Here is a 20,820-nt window from a genome sequence, read left to right on the forward strand (position 1 = left end):
ACTTGGAATGCGTTCTGGCCAAGATGGATGAAGAGAAAAACGTATATCAACATCATCAAGTATTTAGTATAGCTTACTATGTACATTGTTCATACGACGAATCTTTATCGGCGTACCATTCGCGTCGTAGCGCCGATTGTATAGCATGGTTCGCCGAAGACCTCAAAAATTTAGCGTTACGTGTAAAAAATATTTTAAAAACAAATGTCCCCATGGTAAATTTGACGTCCGAAGAGTGGGAAAAATTCCATAGCGCCACTCAATGTCATATATGTGAAAAACCGTTCGTGGAAGACGATACACGCGTTCGCGATCATTGCCATCTGACCGGGCGGTACAGAGGTCCAGCACACTCAAATTGCAATTTAAATTATAAAGAATCTTTTTGTATTCCCATAGTTTTTCATAATTTATCCGGTTACGATTCACACTTTATTATCGAGGAAATAGCCACATCGTTCGAAGGGAAAATCGAGTTACTTCCGATAACAAAAGAGAAATATATTTCGTTCACAAAAGATGTTTGTATGGATGAAGAATCAAAAAATCATATAAAATTACGTTTCATCGATTCATTCAAATTTCTCGCATCGAGTCTCGACAAATTGGCATCGTTTTTGGATAAAGACAAACTCAAAATTTTAAAATCAGAATATCAAAATTTATCAACAGAAAATTTCAATTTGTTAACGCGGAAAGGTGTATTTCCGTATGAATACATCGACTCGATAGATAGGTTGCAAGATACGTGTTTACCACCGCGCGAATCATTTTACAGTTCCTTGACCGATGACACTGTATCCGAGACCGATTACGCGCACGCCGAGAACATCTGGACGATTCTCCATTCGGACGCTAGGCGAATATAGCGACTTGTACCTTAAAATTGATGTCTTGTTATTAGCCGATATTTTCGAAAACTTTCGAGATAAATGTATCGAAAGTTACGGACTCGACCCCGCGTATTACTATACTCTCCCCGGATACACGTGGGACGCCATGTTGAAGCATACGAAAATTACGTTCGAGCTGCTTACTGACATCGACATGGTTATGTTCATCGAACGTGGTATACGCGGCGGTCTGAGTCAATGTTCGGGTAGATACGCTCGCGCTAATAACAAGTACATGGAGTCGTACGATCCATCGAAACCATCATCGTACCTGATGTACTTTGATGTAAATAATTTGTACGGATGGGCAATGTGTCAACCGTTGCCCTATGCCGATTTTCAATGGGTCGACGACATAACCAATTTTGACGTATCATCCATCACGCTAGATTCACCTACAGGCTATGTCCTCGAAGTGGACCTCGAGTATCCGCAACATCTTCACGATGTGCACACTGATCTACCGTTTTGCCCGACACGCGACAAACCACCTGGCAAGCGGGAATTCAAACTGCTTGCAACGTTATATGATAAGAAGCGTTACGTGATACACTACCGCAACCTGCAGCAGTGTACGCGTCACGGTCTTCGTGTTACAAAAATACATCGAATTTTACAGTTTTCACAATCTCCCTGGCTTCGAAATTACATAGAATTAAATACACATTTTAGAACATTGGCTAAAAATGATTTCGAAAAAAATTTATATAAATTAATGAACAATGCGGTGTTTGGTAAAACGATGGAAAATGTGCGCAATCGTGTCGATGTTAAATTATTAACAAAGTGGGATGGTCGGTATGACGCAGAGGCAATGATCGCGAAACCAAATTTCCACAGCAGAAGCGTTTTTTCAGAAAACTTAATCGCTGTGGAATTGCGTAAACTCGAGGTGAGAATTCTACAAACCGATTTACGTGGGTATGTGCATACTCGACATATCCAAGACATGTTTGTACGAGTTTCATCACGAGTATATGACGCCAATGTATCGCGACAAATGCCAGGTAATGTACACCGATACGGATAGTCTCATATATCACATTGAGTGCGCGGATGTGTATGAGAATATGAAGCGCGATATCATCAGATTCGACACGAGCGATTATGCAGTGGATAATGCGTAAGGTATACCGCTTGTAAATAAAAAGATACCGGGCCTGATGAAGGACGAAAACAACGGTACCATAATGACCGAATTCGTCGGGCTCAGAGCAAAGATGTACGCGTTACGAGTGAATGGGAAAAAGGACACGAAGAAAGTTAAAGGTGTCAAGAGTAACGTTGTTGCGAGAACGATAACGTTTGACGACTACACGCGGTGTTTGAAAGAAGAAATTGAAATGACGCGTCAGCAGTCGTGTATACGATCTAAACTGCACCAAGTATACACGATCTGCGAGACGAAAATTGCTCTGAGTCCGTACGACGATAAGCGGTATATCGTACCCGAAACCACCGATACGTTACCATGGGGACATTATAGAATACCATTGTAAATAAATGTATATTTTATTTATTATTAATTGTATATTTTGTACATAACCATGTATATATTTTTATATTTAATACATTTTATATATTTTTATATTATTAAATATTTATATATTAAATTATTTATATAGTTTATATATATATTATTTTAATAAATATTTATAATACACTATTTTTATGTATCCAAGAGTTGTATGATTTATCCATTCCCAACCATTTCACGTATACGTCATCACCCTTTTCCCGCAAAATTTTTTCCACGAGATATACGTCGGGATTAGCGACGCGTTGTAATTCGTATTCGTAGAATCCTCCAGCGACGGGATCTCCACGCGAATCTTCGAGTATGAATGTCGCGGGATTAGTTTTCTGCACCTCGACAATCTTAAAAACTTCGGTCGTCCAATTAGGTGTGAAACCTTTTTCAAAGATGGTCTTGTATTTGCTTACGCGTACCGAATCGCCTACTTTAAATTTTGTCGGAGCCGCAATTTTTACGTTGCTATACACCGTATTTAAAAGTTTTTCGGCGATCGCTGGAGTGACGTCGGCAGGTCTCATGCCGATGGTGCGATGTTTTCGCGTATTGTACTCTGCAACGAGTCGAGATAGCTCGTCGATCCATTTGTAATTTCCGTTGAGCGTAAACATTTTCCACATATTGTTTTTCAAAGTACGGTTGAATCGTTCCACGACCGAGGCTTTCATAATGGAATACGTCGAGTAATGATTAATGTTGTGTTTCTTCATGAGTTTCTGCACACTCGCGTTGTAAAATTCTTTTCCTCTGTCGGTTTGAAAATTTTTCGGACACCTTTTATCGTCTCCAATAATCTTTGCGATCGTTTCGGACATTTCGTTTCCGCTCTTACTCTTGAGCGGTACGGCCCACGCATACTTGCTCAACACATCGATAACTGTGAGTATGTATTTATAACCCTTGTTGAGTCGAGAATACGAACGCATGTCGACCACGTCCGCCTGCCACAGATCGTCGTATCCGCGTACAATGACGCGTCTTCGTGGAAAATTTCTTCTCGCCGGAGCATGTAGTTCCTCGACAAGTTGTCGCTTTTCGGAGGTGTTTATCTTCTTTCGCACGTTTGATCGAGGCATAATTAATATTGCGATATTAGTATCTCTCGTTTACTGTGTCGAGTCAGATGTTGCATATCTCAGCACATTCTTTATCTCGTCCATCATTATTCGTAGCGCCTGCACGTGTGTTTCAAGCGTGATAATTTTTTGCTCAATTTCTCCCTGTCGATCTCTCAAAAGTTTATCCACGTATCGTTTGTTGACGGCGTCAGTATCAGTTTCTGGTTGCGCTACACGTTGAATCTTGCGCGACCTTGCGTCAAAGCCGATAGTAGTCTGGCAGAGAGCGTTATCGCGAACGTAATTTCTCAATAATTCATTCCATTGATAGTACAAATTATTCGACGTTCCGAGCGATAATCCAAATTTATTAATCGACATTTCGGTACCGAGAACTTTGACCGAATGACATGTATCGTTGACGCATAGTTTAATTTATAATAATGCCAGCCTCGCGAAGTTCTTCGATAATTGACAAGATTTCATTGTCGTGAGCATTGTTGCCGGCTCGACGTGAGGCGTCCAGCAATCGCAAACGATCTATCAATTCGTTGGGATCGTTCCAATGCACGTAATCGATCATGTTGTCGCTTAGCGTCATGGTGTGCGGCGCGTCTATACCTCTTCCCACCTTTCTATCGGGGAATAATGGTGCAATTATATATTTGTACTTGTATCCTTTGTTACTTTTAATAGGATTATTAACTTTGTTGTCAAGTTTATGCGCATTTGTTGCTTTTAATATACTTTGATATTTATACAAATCGTCTTGAGTGTATTTTTTATGATTGGGAAATTTTCTAAAAATCAAATCGTAGATACCTTCGGATCCCGTATATTTTATTCCATCGATAATTATATTATCTTCCATGTCCACATCGAAACGTTTATCACCGAGCATCATTCCTTCGCTGGTAAATTTAACACCGTAGACGTAATCCATACTCTTATTTTTATCAACACTCATGATAGCTCCTATATATTTTTGCGCTAGTGGACCAAAATGATCTCGGAACGTTTTCTGACCTTCGGACGTTTCTAATTCATGTCGGACCAATGTTACAAACAAATCGGGCGTGGTCTCATAAATTTCTTCGACGGACGGGGATGGTATTGTTTGACGCGGTTGTACTTTTATCGGAGTAGAAACAGTAGCCATATTAGAAAATTGTTTCCTTCGTTTCGATCGATTCGGTGTCGAATATATCGGCGAATCGTTTATCGGCATATTTATCCGTGCTCGCTTTATTCCTTGCTTCGACTCTTTTATTTTTTCCTTGTGCTTCTCTCCAAACGTTAAACTCAATGGTTCAATTTTCGGCGCATCAAATTCCACAGTATTTTCGATAAGCTGTTTTAAAGGTTCGGTAATTGGCTTAAATTGTCTTTCCAATGCAACGTCTTCCTCCATTTTACCAGTTTTCAAAGCTCGATATTTTTTGCGAATTGATTCGCTCATTTTTGCAATCTCTATCGCAATCTTTTCACGATCGCCGTTCATGATGCTTGATCGATGTGTCGATGACGACTGATCGCTTTACGGTATCGCGAAATCATTAAATCCTCTTCTATATCGTCCATTGATCAACGTGCTGTCTTTATCAATGACTACGAAGCCATATTTGCGTTGCCAACATTTCTGACACAATGCGCGGAAATCGTCGTAAGACATGTCGGTATTTACATGATCGTTGTACACATGTTTCAAGTTTGTGCCGTCTTGTTTAAATAAAATCAAAAGATTCGCATTGTCGCGTATAAGATGCTTAGGTATCTTGGCATACGTTTGACAAAGATAGAAACAGTCGACGCTCGAGTGTCGACCCATTGCAAAGTATTCTCTTTTCGTATCTTGCTTGTCACATGCCACGTCATCAAAGATAAAGATGGAATTCGGAAGCGCCTCGCTCGGTGGAATGACATCGCTGTTATTAGAGAATGTGAAATAACCAATTTCGTCTATAGGTGCTAATAAATTTTCCAAGTATCTATATTTCGGTTGTTGAAGCGATTTCGAGTATACGTACGCGTTCTCGAAACGTACACCGTACGGACTTTCTATCAAACTAATCAACACGTTTGTCTTACCGCAGTTTGAAGGGCCGCAAACGATACCGCGTATAGTAGTCGGTAGCATGTTTCCATGCTTGCGTACTTTTTTCTCCGATATTAGTCTATCGTCGAAATTTGATACTTTGATTATCCGCGCTTGTCGCACGAACCGCATGTTTTCTCTTTCGAATCAATTTTGCGAATGATCACGAGGGGGGGAGACCTATTTATAGAGGTGTCTCAACTCGAAACCGTTCAGTATCAAAATGTTTCTCCTTCTGTCGGATGAAAGAGACATTTTCCGGCTTACCGCCGAACAACTGCAGTATATCCCAAAGATTGTTTTACTACAAAATTTTGGTGATTACGTGGAACGATTGTGGGACAAGCTTCCAGAATATATAAAGGCTGATTCGGAGGTTCGACAATATCGTTCGTGCATGCGACATTACAATCAGCCGTGGCAGCGAACGCACATCGACGGTCCGCCACCGTTAATAAAAGATTGCTACGAATGTCAGCGAGAATCGTAAGAGGTAGCGGTCTCTTAAATCGTGCGATAAACGCGCTTCCCATCGAATTACATATTCCCGGTTATCAGTTTTGCGGCCCGGGAACTCGATTAGAGAAACGATTGGCTAGAGGCGATCGAGGCATCAATCCATTGGACGCCGCTTGTCGCGAGCACGACATTGCTTACTCGCGAAGCAACGACCTCGGTCAACGACACGTCGCGGATCGCATACTAGCTGCAAGAGCGCGAGAACGCATTACCGCGAGGGATTCGACTCTTGGCGAAAGAGCAGCCGCTACGACTGTTTGGGCGGCAATGAAGGCAAAGACAAAACTCGGCATGGGGATGAAAAAGCCATCGACGACAAAGAGGAGGAAAAAACGAATACTTCCAGTAGCGAAACGCGGTGGTATTTTACCACTTTTACCGTTGTTGGGAGTTGTCGGTTCTTTGGCCGGCGGTGCGGCGGGAATCGCAAAGGCGGTAAACGATAGCAAGGCTGCGCAACGTCAGCTGGAAGAGTTGCAGCGTCACAATCGCGCTATGGAAGGTCGCGGACTTTATCTCGCTCCGTACAAGCGTGGACAGGGATTCTCAACAAAGTCTAAGAGAAAAAAAAAAACGTCGAAAAAACATTAAAAATGCCTACGGGTGCGATAACTAACGTACAATTGGAACAATTGGCGAAACGTATGCACATACCGTTCTTTAGAGATGTTTTCATGCGCAATAATTTACCAATAAGCGGTGTACGACGAAACGAGAGCGGTATCGTCAATTTGGATGACGTTGATGGTCCCGGTACTCATTGGGTAGCGTACGCAAAGAGGGGAGATCGTGTCGTATATTTCGACAGTTTTGGAAACCTTCGACCACCCAAGGAACTTGTGCGATATTTCGGACGAGTGAAAATTGAATACAATTATGCATCTTATCAAAGTTATAATCAGAGCATCTGTGAACAGTTGTGTTTAAAATTTCTTCAAACAGTCGACGATCAATTTAAAGCCTGACAATCCATCGTCACGACTCAGTATTCGTTCGACATGTCACTGACACTTACGTTGACTGGCAGAAGCAGCGTTCTCGCTGTAAGCTATTTTCCCGCTATAGATTTGATTGATGCCGATTACGAGCTTGGATTAACGGATTTTGAAACTTATTATACGATTCCAAACGTAAATTTTTCGAATAATAAATTTTACTTTGGCAACGACGACAAGGAAATTACTATTCCCGAAGGATCGTACGAATTGCACGCTATAAATGACTATCTCAAACGTGCAATTTTGCAAGATGAACACCTTTCCAGAGATGTTGAAAACGATTATGATGTGGAATATCCAATAGCGCTTCGCGCCAATCATAGCACGCTAAAGAGCGAAATCAAATGTGCCTACAGAATAAACTTTACCAAACCCGACAATGTAGGATCCTTGCTTGGATTCTCGTCGAATCGTATATTGCAACCTCGCGAGTGGTACGAATCGGACGAACCGGTTAATATTATAAACGTAAATATTATTCGTATAGAATGTAACGTGACTACTGGTGCGTACAGCAATGGCATGCGCGTACACACAATACATGAATTTTCACCGAGCGTACCACCAGGATATAAGATATCGGAAACGCCGGCACAGATCATTTACCTGCCGATCATCGTACGGAGCATTACGGATTTAACGATACGTATTGTGGATCAAAGAGGTCGATTGCTCGATTTTCGAGGAGAGGAAATTACCGTAAGATTGCATATACGGCGGCGACAAACATAGTATGCTCGTGCTGAACGAAACGGAGCACGCGAGAGACAATACTTTTACGAGGGACAATACTATTGTGGTATCGGGTGACAATAATAAGATAGCCATTAAGAAGAAGCTGAGCGCGTTGAATCGTGAATTTTTAAAATCATTGGGATTCATCGTACGAAAAGAATGATTGATATTTTGAATATCGGAGGTGAGCCGGTCTTTGACGATCGCATCGTCAAGATTGAGACTCATACATACAATCCGTACGCCAATACGACGCTTGGATATAGCGACGAGATACGAATACCTATACAACGTCAGGATTTGTACACGTTACCGTGCGAAAGCTTTCTTTACATCGAGGGAAGGTTTAATGTGCGTAAAGCGAATGACGAAATGAAGGTTGTATTGGGAAACAATTGCGTCGCATTCATGTTTGATGAGCTTCGATACGAACTCGACGGAGTAGAGATTGATCGCAACAGAAATGTTGGAATAACTTCGACGCTCAAAAATTATGTCTCTAACGCACCAGAAAAGTATAAACTTGAAGAACGCTGCGTGGGATTTGACGTACAATGGTGACAAAAATTATTTCAACTATTGCGTACCGCTCAACATGCTGCTGGGATTTTGCGAAGATTATAAACGCGTTGTGATTAACGCTCGTCACGAATTGATTTTGATACGTTCGCGCAACGATAATAATTGTCTATTCGGACACCCATCGTCGGAAGCAGAGATTGAATTACTCAAGATACAGTGGCGTATGCCTCATGTAATATTGAACGAGATTAATAAATTGTCGATGTTGCGAATGTTGGAAAGCGGACGATACTTGAACATGAGTTTCAGATCTTGGGATCTATACGAATTTCCTCTGCTGCATAGCACGACTAAGCATTCATGGACCGTGAAAGCCGCCTCCCAGCTAGAGAAACCACGATACGTGATCTTTGCATTGCAAACTGGTAAAAAGAATTCAGTGCCACAAGATGTTACATTGTTCGATGACTGCAAATTGACCAACGTTAAACTCTATTTAAACTCGGAATTTTATCCCTATGATGATTTAAATTTAGATTTTGAAAAAAATAGATTCGCCGTTCTATTCAACATGTACTCTCGTTTTCGCAAATCTTATTACGGATGCGATAACAGCACCACGCTATTAACCATTTCAAAGTTTCTACATTGCGGTCCTCTCGCGGTCATTGATTGCTCGCGACAAAACGAGTCTGTCAAAACTGCTACCGTGGACGTGAGAATAGAGTTTGAATGCAGGGAAAATATACCGGCGAATACTACCGCCTATTGTCTCATCTTGCACGATCGGGTTATCGAATATAATCCATTGACCAATGTAGTCCGCAAAATTACATAAGTCAGCAAATATCCCCTCCATTGCATATGAAAAAATATAAAAGATTGAGATGTTTGACGATCGACATCAGTCTGCGATCGGATCTTGTCATCATGGCTGTGCCAACGTTTGTGGATCTACAAGGATTTATCGTTGACAAAAATTTTGTCGTGAAGGAAGCTGCTGTTCTGAGAAAGGGATCCATACTTTCTCATTACATTTTTACATGTCCCGAACCATGGCACATGCTCACAAAATCTGAGAGATGTCAGGTTTTATGGCTGATGAAAAATCACCATGGATTATCGTGGAATGATGGACACGTTTCATATTGGAAATCGAAACGTTTAATTACGACGGCGGTGATGGGTGCAACGGGGGAGGATGATGATGCGTCACCTCTCGTGTACGTTAAAGGGTATGAAAAACGACAATGGTTAGCTGATGTACTGGACAATGATGCGAGAAACGATGTGATTATCGAAACTTTGGATGCAGACTATGAGGATGTAGCTTCTTTAAATAAGTTAGATATTAAGAATACTGTACGTTGTGAAAATCATGTAAAAATTGTGCTTTAGAAAATGTTTATTTTGAATGTTAATTTAAGATTTATAATTGGTGGTTGAAATATCATGATAATGATTCGTCGAATCCATATTTATAATAAATTGATGATGCAATATATTTTTATCGTCTTTCTTATTCTCTCCTTTCTTTCCTCATCTCTATCTATGTACGTGTGCAGTATCGTGTTTCCGTACGTGACACAGCTGCCGCAGATATTGTATTTCGATACTATATTGTGGTATATGATAAAATATTTAAATATTTGATAATTGAATATAGTTTTCGTTCGATAGCTGTTGATTTCCGTTCGACAACCGTTCATTTCCGTTCGATAGTCGTTCGTTTCCGTTCGATGGGCGTTCATTTCCGTTCGACGGGCGTTCGACGGGCGTTCATTTCCGTTCGACGGGCGTTCATTTCCATTCGATGATCGTTCGTTTCCGTTCGACGGGCGTTCGTTTCCGTTCGACGGGTGTTCATTTCCGTTCGACGATCGTTCGTTTCCGTTCGACGGGCGTTCGTTTCCGTTCGACGGGCGTTCATTTCCGTTCGACAAGCGTTCGTTTCCGTTCGATGACCGTTCGACGGTCGTTCATTTCCGTTCGATGACCGTTCGACGAGCGTTCGTTTGCGTTCGACAGTCGTTCGTTTCCGTTCGATGACCGTTCGATAGCCGTTCAATTGCTGTTCGATGACCGTTCGATAGCCGTTCGACGGGCGTTCGTTTGCGTTCGTTTCCGTTCGATAACCGTTCGAGCAGGGTTGACACATTATATTATAATGTTATATTATATCATGCATACTTTTGTCTTACGATGCGTTTTTGGTAAAGCGATAATGATACGTCCTTATTCTAAAGTTTCGTACCGAGACCTCGTTGTCTCCTCACAAAGTCGCGATATGATAATATTAATATTATATTATATACCACGCTGAGTTGCATGGGACCATACTTTTGTCTTACGATGCGTTTTTAACATGGTGATAATGCTACATCTCTACTATAAAACCCCGTACCGAGACCTCGTTGCCTCGTCATAAGTTCTGAACCGTGTACGAGAAGAGCCGAAAAAAAATAAATAAAAATGGATATGGATCAAACGAACATCTATCCGGATTGGAAGAAAAAATTATTTGACATTCTGTGCATCGTGTTCCTGAAGCTGACGTTCCTGTGGAATGTAAGTATTGAATGTATTATGATTATTTTATAAAAATTGTAAAAATTGTGTATTTTTAAATAAATATTTCTGATATAGTTTCAGGATGAAGTCCGGATACCGGGCTTCATAAACATTGAATGGAGGCAATGGGTGCGGACGGTGCGTCGGGCTAGGAGAAGCCACTTTTCATATATGTGGGGCGACACCCCGGAGAGTCGCCAGGTCGAAGATACTTTCGACCTGCGGCGGCTTTTCGGGGAAGAGCCTCACGAAGAAATAGAGGAACTATGGGACATAGAAGAAGAGGAGCAGGAGGAGGAAGAGGAAAGAGAAGAGGATGAGGAAGAGGAAAGAGAAGAGGAGGAAGAGGAGGATGGAGAAAGAGAAGAGGAGGAAGAGGAGGATGGGGAAAGAGAAGAGGAAAGAGAAGAGGAGGAAGAGAAGGATGGAGAAAGAGAAGAGGAGGAAGAGGAGGATGGGGAAAGAGAAGAGGAGAATGAGGAGCAGGAGGAGGAGGAAAGAGGAGTGGAGGAACACGAATGGATCGATAGATGTAAGTGTTTTTTTATAAATCTTATCGTAATATATTTCTATTAACACATCATTTTTTTTTCTGTTTCAGGAGCGGCCTGCCTTTAGCCCGGCGCATCGCCCCCTCCCCCTTATATATCTTTTTTTTATATTTTATATTTTTTATATATATATTATATATTTTTTAAATTTTATATTTTTATTATATTTTTTAAATTTTAAATTTTATATTATTATATTATTATTTTATTAGACATACACACACAAACACATACACACACACACACACACACACACACACACAAATTGTATAATACACGCACACAATAAATGTTATATTTAGTATTGAAAAGAAATGTATTTATTTACGCGCCTCTCCTTGCGTTCCCATCCCTTGCGTCTCTCTTGCGCTAGTTGTAAGTATAGCGATATCGTTCTCTCTCTCTCTTTCGTACGCGCTATCGTTCTAACAATAAGTCTCGCGTTAGTTGTAAGTCTCGCGATATCTTCGTTCTCGCTCGCACGCGTTATCTTAGCTATTATCGTTCTCTCTCGCACACGTTGTTCTCGCGATATTATAGTTCTCTTTCGTATGCGTTCTCTTCGCGCTATTATCGTTCTCTCTCATTCACAAGCTCGTCGCTATCACTCACTTACCTTTGCGTCGTCCTGCTCCCACCTATGTGGCATCTTACAATGCATCATCCTTGTCCCACGTTGACGCCATCCTTGTCACACGTTGATGATGTCACGTGTCATCCTTGTCGCACTGTCCTCTTCACACACTTTACGCTATCCTTTTCCCACACGTAGCGCTATTCTTCTCACACCACCGTCTTCTTTCCGCGGATCCCCCCTATCCGCGCGGACCCCCTCGTCCATCGCTCGCGCCGCGGATCCCCCCTACCCCCCGCGGACCCCCTCGTCCATCGCTCGCGCCGCAAATCCCCCTACCCGCGCGGATCCCCTCGTCCATCGCTCGCGCCGCAGATCCCCCCTACCCGCGCGGACCCCCTCGTCCACCGGTCGCGCCGCGGATCCCCCCTACCCGCGCGTGACGTCATCATCCCCCGCGTGACGTCATCATCCCCCGCACGTGACGTCACCCCCCCGCCCGCGGTTCCCCCTCGCCCCTCACCCCCCCTCGGAGCCCCTGAGTTAGAACCGGCCTAGACTCACTACTACAACTTACTACAACTTATACAGACAAAATATTTTTGATACACTTTTTAGAAGTGTGATGTCTGTTATACAGACAAGATATTTTTTATACTTTTGCTTTTTAGAAGTGTGTGTGTGTGTGTTGTGTCTGTTACACAGACAAGATATTTTTTATATTTTTGCTTTTTAGAAGTGTGTGTGTGTGTGTGTGTTGTGTCTGTTACACAGACAAGATATTTTTTATACATTTGCTTTTTAGAAGTGTGTGTGTGTGTGTGTTGTGTCTGTTACACAGACAAGATATTTTTTATACTTTTGCTTTTTAGAAGTGTGTGTGTGTGTGTGTTGTGTCTGTTACACAGACAAGATATTTTTTATACTTTTGCTTTTTAGAAGTGTGTGTGTGTGTGTGTTGTGTCTGTTACACAGACAAGATATTTTTTATACTTTTGCTTTTTAGAAGTGTGTGTTGTGTCTGTTACACAGACAAGATATTTTTTATACTTTTGCTTTTTAGAAGTGTGTGTGTGTGTGTGTGTGTGTGTGTGTGTGTTGTATCTGTTACACAGACAAGATATTTTCTATACTTTTTAGAAGTGTAGTGTCTGTTACACAGACAGAATTTATTATTTGTGAGACGAAGAACCAGCTATGTCAGTGGTATCTGCAGCATGTAGTCTTAAAGTACTTTTATCTTTCTTAAGAGCAGGAGCATATAATTTGTCCGTTGACATTAGACACAAATGTTTTTCATTTCAATGTTTCAATTTTCATTTTTATAGCTGTTTCTCCTCTCGTTTTTAATGCAGATTTAAAAACACAAATTGCATTAACAGTAGCCGACGAAAAACTGTTACGTTTTTTCGTTTTTAAATTATTTAAAAGAGAAAACATTCTCTCTGGATCGGCATTTGAATTTGGAAGCGATCTTATAGTATTTATAACATTTGTTAAATTGGGATATTTAACAAGATTATTACAACGACTTTGTAAAATTTCTTTCCACATGCTGTCGAAATTTAATTTAGAAAAGCTTTGTTTTTCTTCCATTGTAAAATCTAATGGTAAGGCAATCCATTCTTTCTTTAAACCATCTTCATCAAAACCGCCGATAGTTTTAGCTATAAAAGAAACATCATTGAATGATGTTTCTCTATTATTATCAAATAAACTTATATATGATTGAAAAACTTGTAACTTTGACAAAAATATATTATTTATAGGTAATATTTTACGTATTTCTTCTGCAGCAGTCACATAAAATATTAAACAATTCTCTCGAATAATTCTAACTATGTTTATGTGACCTTTGAGCGTTAATTCCTTGAGATATTCCTCACATTCTGATCCTAAAATAATTTCATTTATAGCTTTTTGATTTTCTTTTAGTGAGAATATTATATTTGTAGAAAATGGTTTTAAATATTCTTCTTTTAAAAAATTCCGACAGATTTGGAAAAGAAAGTTTATAGATTTTGGATGTAACAAATGAATCCTTGTTTCTAATGCTTGAAAGAATGCATTAAATGCATTAAAAAAATTCAAAACGTATATTAAAAACAGAAAATAAGCTTTCATCTCTACGTTGTCCATCATAGATAGCAGATATTCTCCAGAATTTGTTTTCTCGCTCACAACCATTTCAGTAAGAAAGTATTTAATTGTATCCCAAGATTCAAGAAGCCTTTCGATACATAAATAGTGCGAAAGCCAGCGCGTATCACATAATTTCAATATTTTGCGATTTGTTTCTTGGAAACATTCACAAAATTCACGAAAAATAGCCGAACGTTTTGGACTACTATTGAGATAAGTAGCAATTTTTTTTAGAAATTCGTCGCAATATGTAGGCATTTTAGAACAAGCAGCATGCGCTGCTAATGCGGAGGAATGACATGGGCATGAAAATGTTAATAAATGTGGACATATTTCTTCTAATTCTTTTTTAAACGATAAGTGTTTTCCTGTCATAACAGATGCATTATCGCATGATAAGGCTATGATATTTAAAAACGGTATCTGTAATTTCCACATTTCACATTTAAATGCCTGAAACAACTTTTCTGCGCTTGAATCTTTGGCATCAATATCAATTAATTTAACTAATTGTGAGCGAATATCTAATGTCTCTGGATCAACGTATCGAACAAGAAAAGTCATCCATTTATTATTTGTTATATCAGATGTTTCGTCAATAAAAATTGTAAATTTTGTATTTTGAAGCTTATTGACGACACGATCTGTTTCAACTGGGCATAAAACATTTGTAATAATGTTTTTACATTTCGTTCGGCCCATTCTCATGTTTTGTAATACATTAGGATCTTTTCCTATATGTTGAAAGAAACTAAGGATGTCTTTTGCAGTTTGATGCGAAATATTTTTATCAGCAATTAATGCCGCATACCGAATTTCTGCTGTTTTTTTTCGCTCATCAAACGACAAAAGTGAATCATTTATTATATTTATATTTTCATTCGTATTCTTTATTTCTGTTTCATGTTTTTTAGATATTTCCATATGTGTTTTGGATTCTGTGTGACGATAAATTTGCGATAAACCACCAACCATGGATTTATCACAGAATGAACAAAAAAATGAATTTTCATCGTGTGATACTTTGCGTAGCCATGGTTTAAATAATTCGATTTCCAACCATTTTTCTTTAAATTTAGTCTTTAAATTTATGTTAATTTTTTCGGATATTTTTTTATTTGAAATTGTGTTTTCAATATTTAATGAAGATGAAGTATGTATTTGTAAATATTGCAAATATATATATACATATATTGTTCGCGAGCGGAATCCGACAGTGCGACGATAGGAACGGAAGGCCTTTAAGTGAAAAAGTGCGCGCCACGTTCACACTCAAAACAGACGTTTATTAATGTCAAGAATAAAAAACAATAGTGTTCAGTGCAGCGATTGAGTGATTCGCGGAACAGCGGTGTAACGGAGTAAGAGTTCCGCGATCTTCGCGAGCGGAATCGCGAGCGGTGTAGCGAGATTGCGATAGTTGTTATAACTTTCACGTCGGAATCGCGATGAGCGAAAAACGAGGAGTACGGCACAAAAAAAAACAGGAGTGACGCTAACAGTTTGTGACGAAAAAAAGGCGGTGTATTTCACGCGGACAATATAGACAAGAATTGTACAGTTATTCGCGAGATTGTGAGAGAGCGCGAGGGCACTCAACACGAACGGTTTGTCGTGCTCGGTCTAACTTTGGCGAAAAAAACGATTCGATTGCTCGATCGGTGCTATAAACTCGGCGATGATTGCAAGAGAGCCTCGAACGGTTTCGGGCACGCACTTTTATTACCCCGACCTTCTAGAAGATTCGCTATAGTGATAAATCACTTTGAGAGTGATAACAAAGGAGGCTGCGAATCTTCTAGAAAGTCGGAGGGCATAAGTGTTGATGTTTTTATTTCCTTAGCTGGTAGCCCGTTTAAAATTTGGGCTAATCTCGAGGCTCGATGTGCGCAAGTGAAGGCATTTCGCGCGACGCGCGCATCGATATTAATGCGAGGTACGCGCAGCGCGAATCCGCAGCTTAGCGCGCGGATTACGATTCGCGTAACTGAGGCGCTTAATAGGATTAATTATAATAGGTTAATTACAGATAAATATAGATATATATGTACATATATACAAGCGCCTGTCAGGCTAATTTCGGAACAATAGTGCAAGCGGTTTTTCGAATGCGTATGCGGTTAATCGTAGTCAAAGCGAAATAGCGGTCGTTATAAGCGGTTTGATTTGCGTTTTATCAGAAAAGATAGCGGAAGTCCGAGTGAGTAAGCGGTCGTATAATAGAATAGCGGTTTTAACTAAGCGGAGCGGTTTGACTAAAGCGGTTTGACGAAAAGTGCGAGACTTCGCCTTGCTCGCGTGCGGTGCCCGTTATATAGAGCGCGGATTTTGGGTCCCTTTGCGAGGTGGGCCAATAATTTTAATTGTTTAGCGGTGACCTCATGGCGCCGCGTACAATTGGCCGCCGATGAGGTCTGACGTCGGCTTTTTCGCGGTTGCCATGCGCGCCGTCTTTTTAGAACAGCTGATTGGCAATCAGCTGATCGTAACGTATGGGCGCGCATACCCGCACGTTACGCTGATTTTGTCGACGGTTGATATTGTTATTGTCAATGTTTATGACACGCGTTTCTTATGTCCAAAAAAAATTAGAGATAATTCGAACGATCGAGTTTTTCTGGCGAATAGAGGTCTCGAGAAGTTTCTCGACGCCCGTTAATTTTGAATTCTCGAGTTATAGAACATTATTCGAAATATTCTAAGTAATTTAATTCGGGATGAATTTTATGATTTTCGAACATCCCGCCCGCCTCGTCAGTACGTGACGAAATTTGCGAGTGTGTTCAGGCGCGGGCAGGTGTCGCGAACGGTCCGATTGATGAGTTATTGATAGCGATCATGAATGGAATGCGTGACGTAGTACAAAGACACGTGTTGTTCAGTTTATTCGTGTCTTCGGCGAGAATAAGTAACGCGTGAATGTAATGAGATTTATACAGTGGTGAAAATGTACAGAGAATGTGTGAATAATCTCGCGAGTGCAGTGAAACTCGAGGATGATGGTGAATATTAAGAATGTGAAAGTGAAGTGCTGTGATGAGTGACAGTGAGCGCGAGATTAAAACGCGAGAAAGAGAATAGAGAAACAAAAGAATTGATAACGCGGCTCGCGAATCGCACACAGTATCGAATGTGCACGAATACAATTGAATGCAGTTTCACGCGGTATTTCCAGAAATATAAAACAAGTGAAGTATAATATACATATATACAGGTTAAAGAACAATACAGAAAGTTGTGATTTCTCACGCATCCAGAGACGATGGCTGCGGTGCGTCGAGAGCCTTGGGTAGCAGGACGATTTTTACAAGCGGTCGGAGGAGCGTTGAGGATGTTGTGCGCACGGTGACCACGCGAGTTACGCCGTCGTCTCCCGGGTGCAGTGCCGTAATTCGGGCGAGTGGCCACCGGGTTGGAGGTGTGACCTCGGTGCGCACTAGGCACAGGTCTCCTATTTTCGGGCCTGCTTCGCTCCTGGTCCATTTCGGTCGGGATGACAACGCTTGGAGGTATTCGCGCGACCACCGCTGCCAATAGTGGTCGCGCAATTTTTGTACAAGCTGCCATCGTGAAAGCGTGCTGTCCTTCTCGGTGGCCAGCGACGACTCGGGCACGGCCAGAAGAGGAGCTCCGATGAGGAAGTGCCCGGGAGTGAGTGCCGTCAAGTCGTCCGGATCGTCGGTCAGTGGTTGCAGCGGGCGCGAATTGAGGCACGCCTCCACCTGTGTGAGGAGGGTCGTCATCTCCTCGAAGGTGAGTGTGGCCTCGCCGATGACCCTTCGGAGGTGATGCTTCGTGGACTTGACGGCCGTCTCCCAGAGTCCGCCGAAGTGAGGTGCTGCGGGGGGGTTGAACCTCCATCTTACGCCGTCGGAGGCTGCCGCCTGTGCGATGCGACGGCCGTCGGATGAGGAAGCGCGGAACATCTCTCGAAGCTCCCGGCTTGCTCCAACGAAGTTAGTGCCGCAGTCTGAGAATACTTCATGACAGAGGCCTCGCCGGGAAACGAAGCGGCGGAAGGCAGCCAGGAATGCTTCAGCCGTGTAGTCCGACGCTACCTCCAGATGGACCGCCTTGGAGCTAAGACAGACAAACACAGCAATAAAACCCTTGTGTGCCCGGTGACCTCGCCCTTTGCCGGTTCGGATGAGAATCGGGCCGGCATAATCAACCCCCGTACGCTGGAATGGACGGGCAGGAGTCACCCTTTCCAGCGGAAGGCTGCCCATCATTGGTTGTGGTGTTGCGGCTCGCCATCGTGTGCACGTTACGCATCGATGGATTGACCTTTTGACGATGGCTCGACCTCGAGGAATCCAAAACCGTTGGCGCAGCATTCCGAGGGTGAGCTGCACCTCTCCGTGTAATGTTCGACGGTGGCAGGAATCCACCAGGAGATGAGCCACCCAGGACGCCGGCGGAACGATTATAGGATGCCGTTCGTCCTGCGAGAGGATTGCGTTTTTTAGTCGGCCCCCGACTCTTATCAAGCCACTGTCGTCCAGGAATGGACTTAGTTTGATGAGCGGACTGCGTGGTGGCATGGTGCGATTCCTGTTCAGCGACGAGACCTCGAAGTGATAATGCAGTGCCTGGGCCGCTTGAATCCAGTGTATCAATGCTGCGTTGATCTCGTCTGGCTCGAGTGTTGGTGCGGTGTCGGTGGAGTGCAGCGTTGATGGCGTGGCTTTGTGTCGCCAGCGACGACACCAGGCTGTAACTTTCAAGAGCCGGTGCAGCGAGGAGAAGCGGAGGAGAATCTCAGGCTCGATGATCACTTGCCTGACGACATTGAACGAGCCGACGTTGCGTTGCTCGGGAAGCTCGGCGTCGGCCATGCTGCCGCCTTCGCTTGGCCAGGAAGGTTCGCCTTGACGAAGCCAGGCAGGTCCCGTCCACCTCAGTGAATGATTGTTCAGAGCGCTGGGCGGGATTCCTCGAGAGGCACAGTCCGCTGGATTCTCCCGCCCGGGCACGTGTCTCCATTGTGCCTCTGGAAGGTGCTCCTGGATGTGCGACACCCGGTTAGCCACGTATGTCTTCCAGCGAGAAGCGTGCCCTTGGATCCAACACAGCGCTACCTTGGAGTCCGACCATAGAAAGACAGGCACTGTAGACAAATTCAATAGAGTGCGGGAGTGAACCGCAATATTAGTTAGTAGAGTGGCAGCGCACAACTCGAGTCGCGGCAGCGACACAGGCGTCACTGGAGCGACCTTGCCCTTGGCCGTCAGGAGGTGAAGTGTGGTTTGATGATGCGTCGTGGAGCGGAGGTATAGGCACAGTATATACAGTAGCGCAACTCTCTGTCGGCACCTTTGAAGTTTGTGTAGCATAAAATGAAATGCCCATGCGCGAAGTCAGCGAGTATACTAGTACTGCCATCTGTACTTTCCTCTCATTCTTTCCTTTGGTTTTCGTTCTCTTTCTAACACATTATAATATGTAATATAAATTAAATTCAATAAAACTTGAATATATGTACATAAATAAATTGTAAAAAATATAATACAAAATATATAATGCAAATATATATAAAAAATAGTATATATGACATGATGTGAATATTAATTAACCATTTTATGTCATATATAACTGATAGCAGAAAAGATATATACTCATAATACTCATATATAATTTATAATATATTTACATATTAATACTTATATATATAATTTTTAATATATTTATATATTAATTGTACATACGTATATTTTATATATATATTCAAAAACTTAAAATTAAAAAAAAAACATTTAGATTGAGACTACAATCACTTAAATTTTATTATATAAAATATATATATTTATGAGCAAAATGAATAAAAAAACAAGAAATATATATTTGTTAATAATATATATTTATTTATAAACAGTTGTATTTCGTTAAAAATATTTATTTCACAAACAGACATAATCTTGAAACTAAACCTTTTCTCTCTCAAATCATCTGACCATACCTCAGCTACTCGGTCCACCTCAGCATGAATCAGAAAGAGAGAATGAGAGAGTAGAAGAAGAGAAACAAGAAAGTGTTTTACATTCAATTAAAATACAAATGTGTGAAATACGTTATAACATATATGTCATATAAACGTTTGATGTTTACATCATATAAACATCAAACGTTTATATGACATATATGTTATAACGTATTTCACATTTGTATTTTAATTGAATGTAAAACACTTTCTTGTTTCTATTCTTCTACTCTCTCATTTTCTCTTTCTGATTCATGCTGAGGTATGGTCAGATGATTGATTTGAGAGAGAAAAAGTTTAATTTCAAGATTATTTCTGTTTGTGAAATAAATATTTTTAACGAAATACAACTGTTTATAAATAAATATATATTATTAACAAATATATATTTCTTGTTTTTTTATTCATTTTGCTCATAAATATATATATTTTATATAATAAAATTTAAGTGATTGTAGTCTTAATCTAAATGTTTTTTTTTTAATTTTAAGTTTTTGAATATATATATATAGAATATACGTATGTACAATTAATAGATAAATATATTAAAAATTATATATATAAGTATTAATATGTAAATATATTATAAATTATATGTGAGTATTATGAGTATATATCTTTTCTGCTATCAGTTATATATGACATATA

At 41.0% G+C, this 20,820-nt stretch overlaps 2 protein-coding genes across 2 annotated transcripts; one reads left to right on the forward strand and one right to left on the reverse strand.

The window, feature by feature from the left end:
• The first annotated feature begins 1,047 nt into the window (after positions 1-1,047).
• LOC145967138 (uncharacterized) lies at positions 1,048-17,205 on the forward strand. Its single transcript, XM_083091799.1, has 2 exons — positions 1,048-1,465; positions 17,132-17,205. The coding sequence occupies exons 1-2, from the start codon at positions 1,048-1,050 to the stop codon at positions 17,203-17,205; spliced, it is 492 nt and encodes a 163-aa protein (XP_082947925.1).
• Positions 17,206-17,437: 232 nt separating this feature from the next.
• On the reverse strand, positions 17,438-19,528 carry LOC145967139 (uncharacterized). The gene has a single exon (XM_083091800.1). The coding sequence runs from the start codon at positions 19,526-19,528 to the stop codon at positions 17,438-17,440; it is 2,091 nt and encodes a 696-aa protein (XP_082947926.1).
• Positions 19,529-20,820: the final 1,292 nt, after the last annotated feature.

The sequence above is a fragment of the Camponotus vicinus genome, unplaced genomic scaffold (assembly GCF_025532165.1).
Source record: "Camponotus vicinus isolate PSW18456_S1 unplaced genomic scaffold, iyCamVici1.0 SCAF_2, whole genome shotgun sequence".
NCBI lineage: Eukaryota > Metazoa > Arthropoda > Insecta > Hymenoptera > Formicidae > Camponotus > Camponotus vicinus.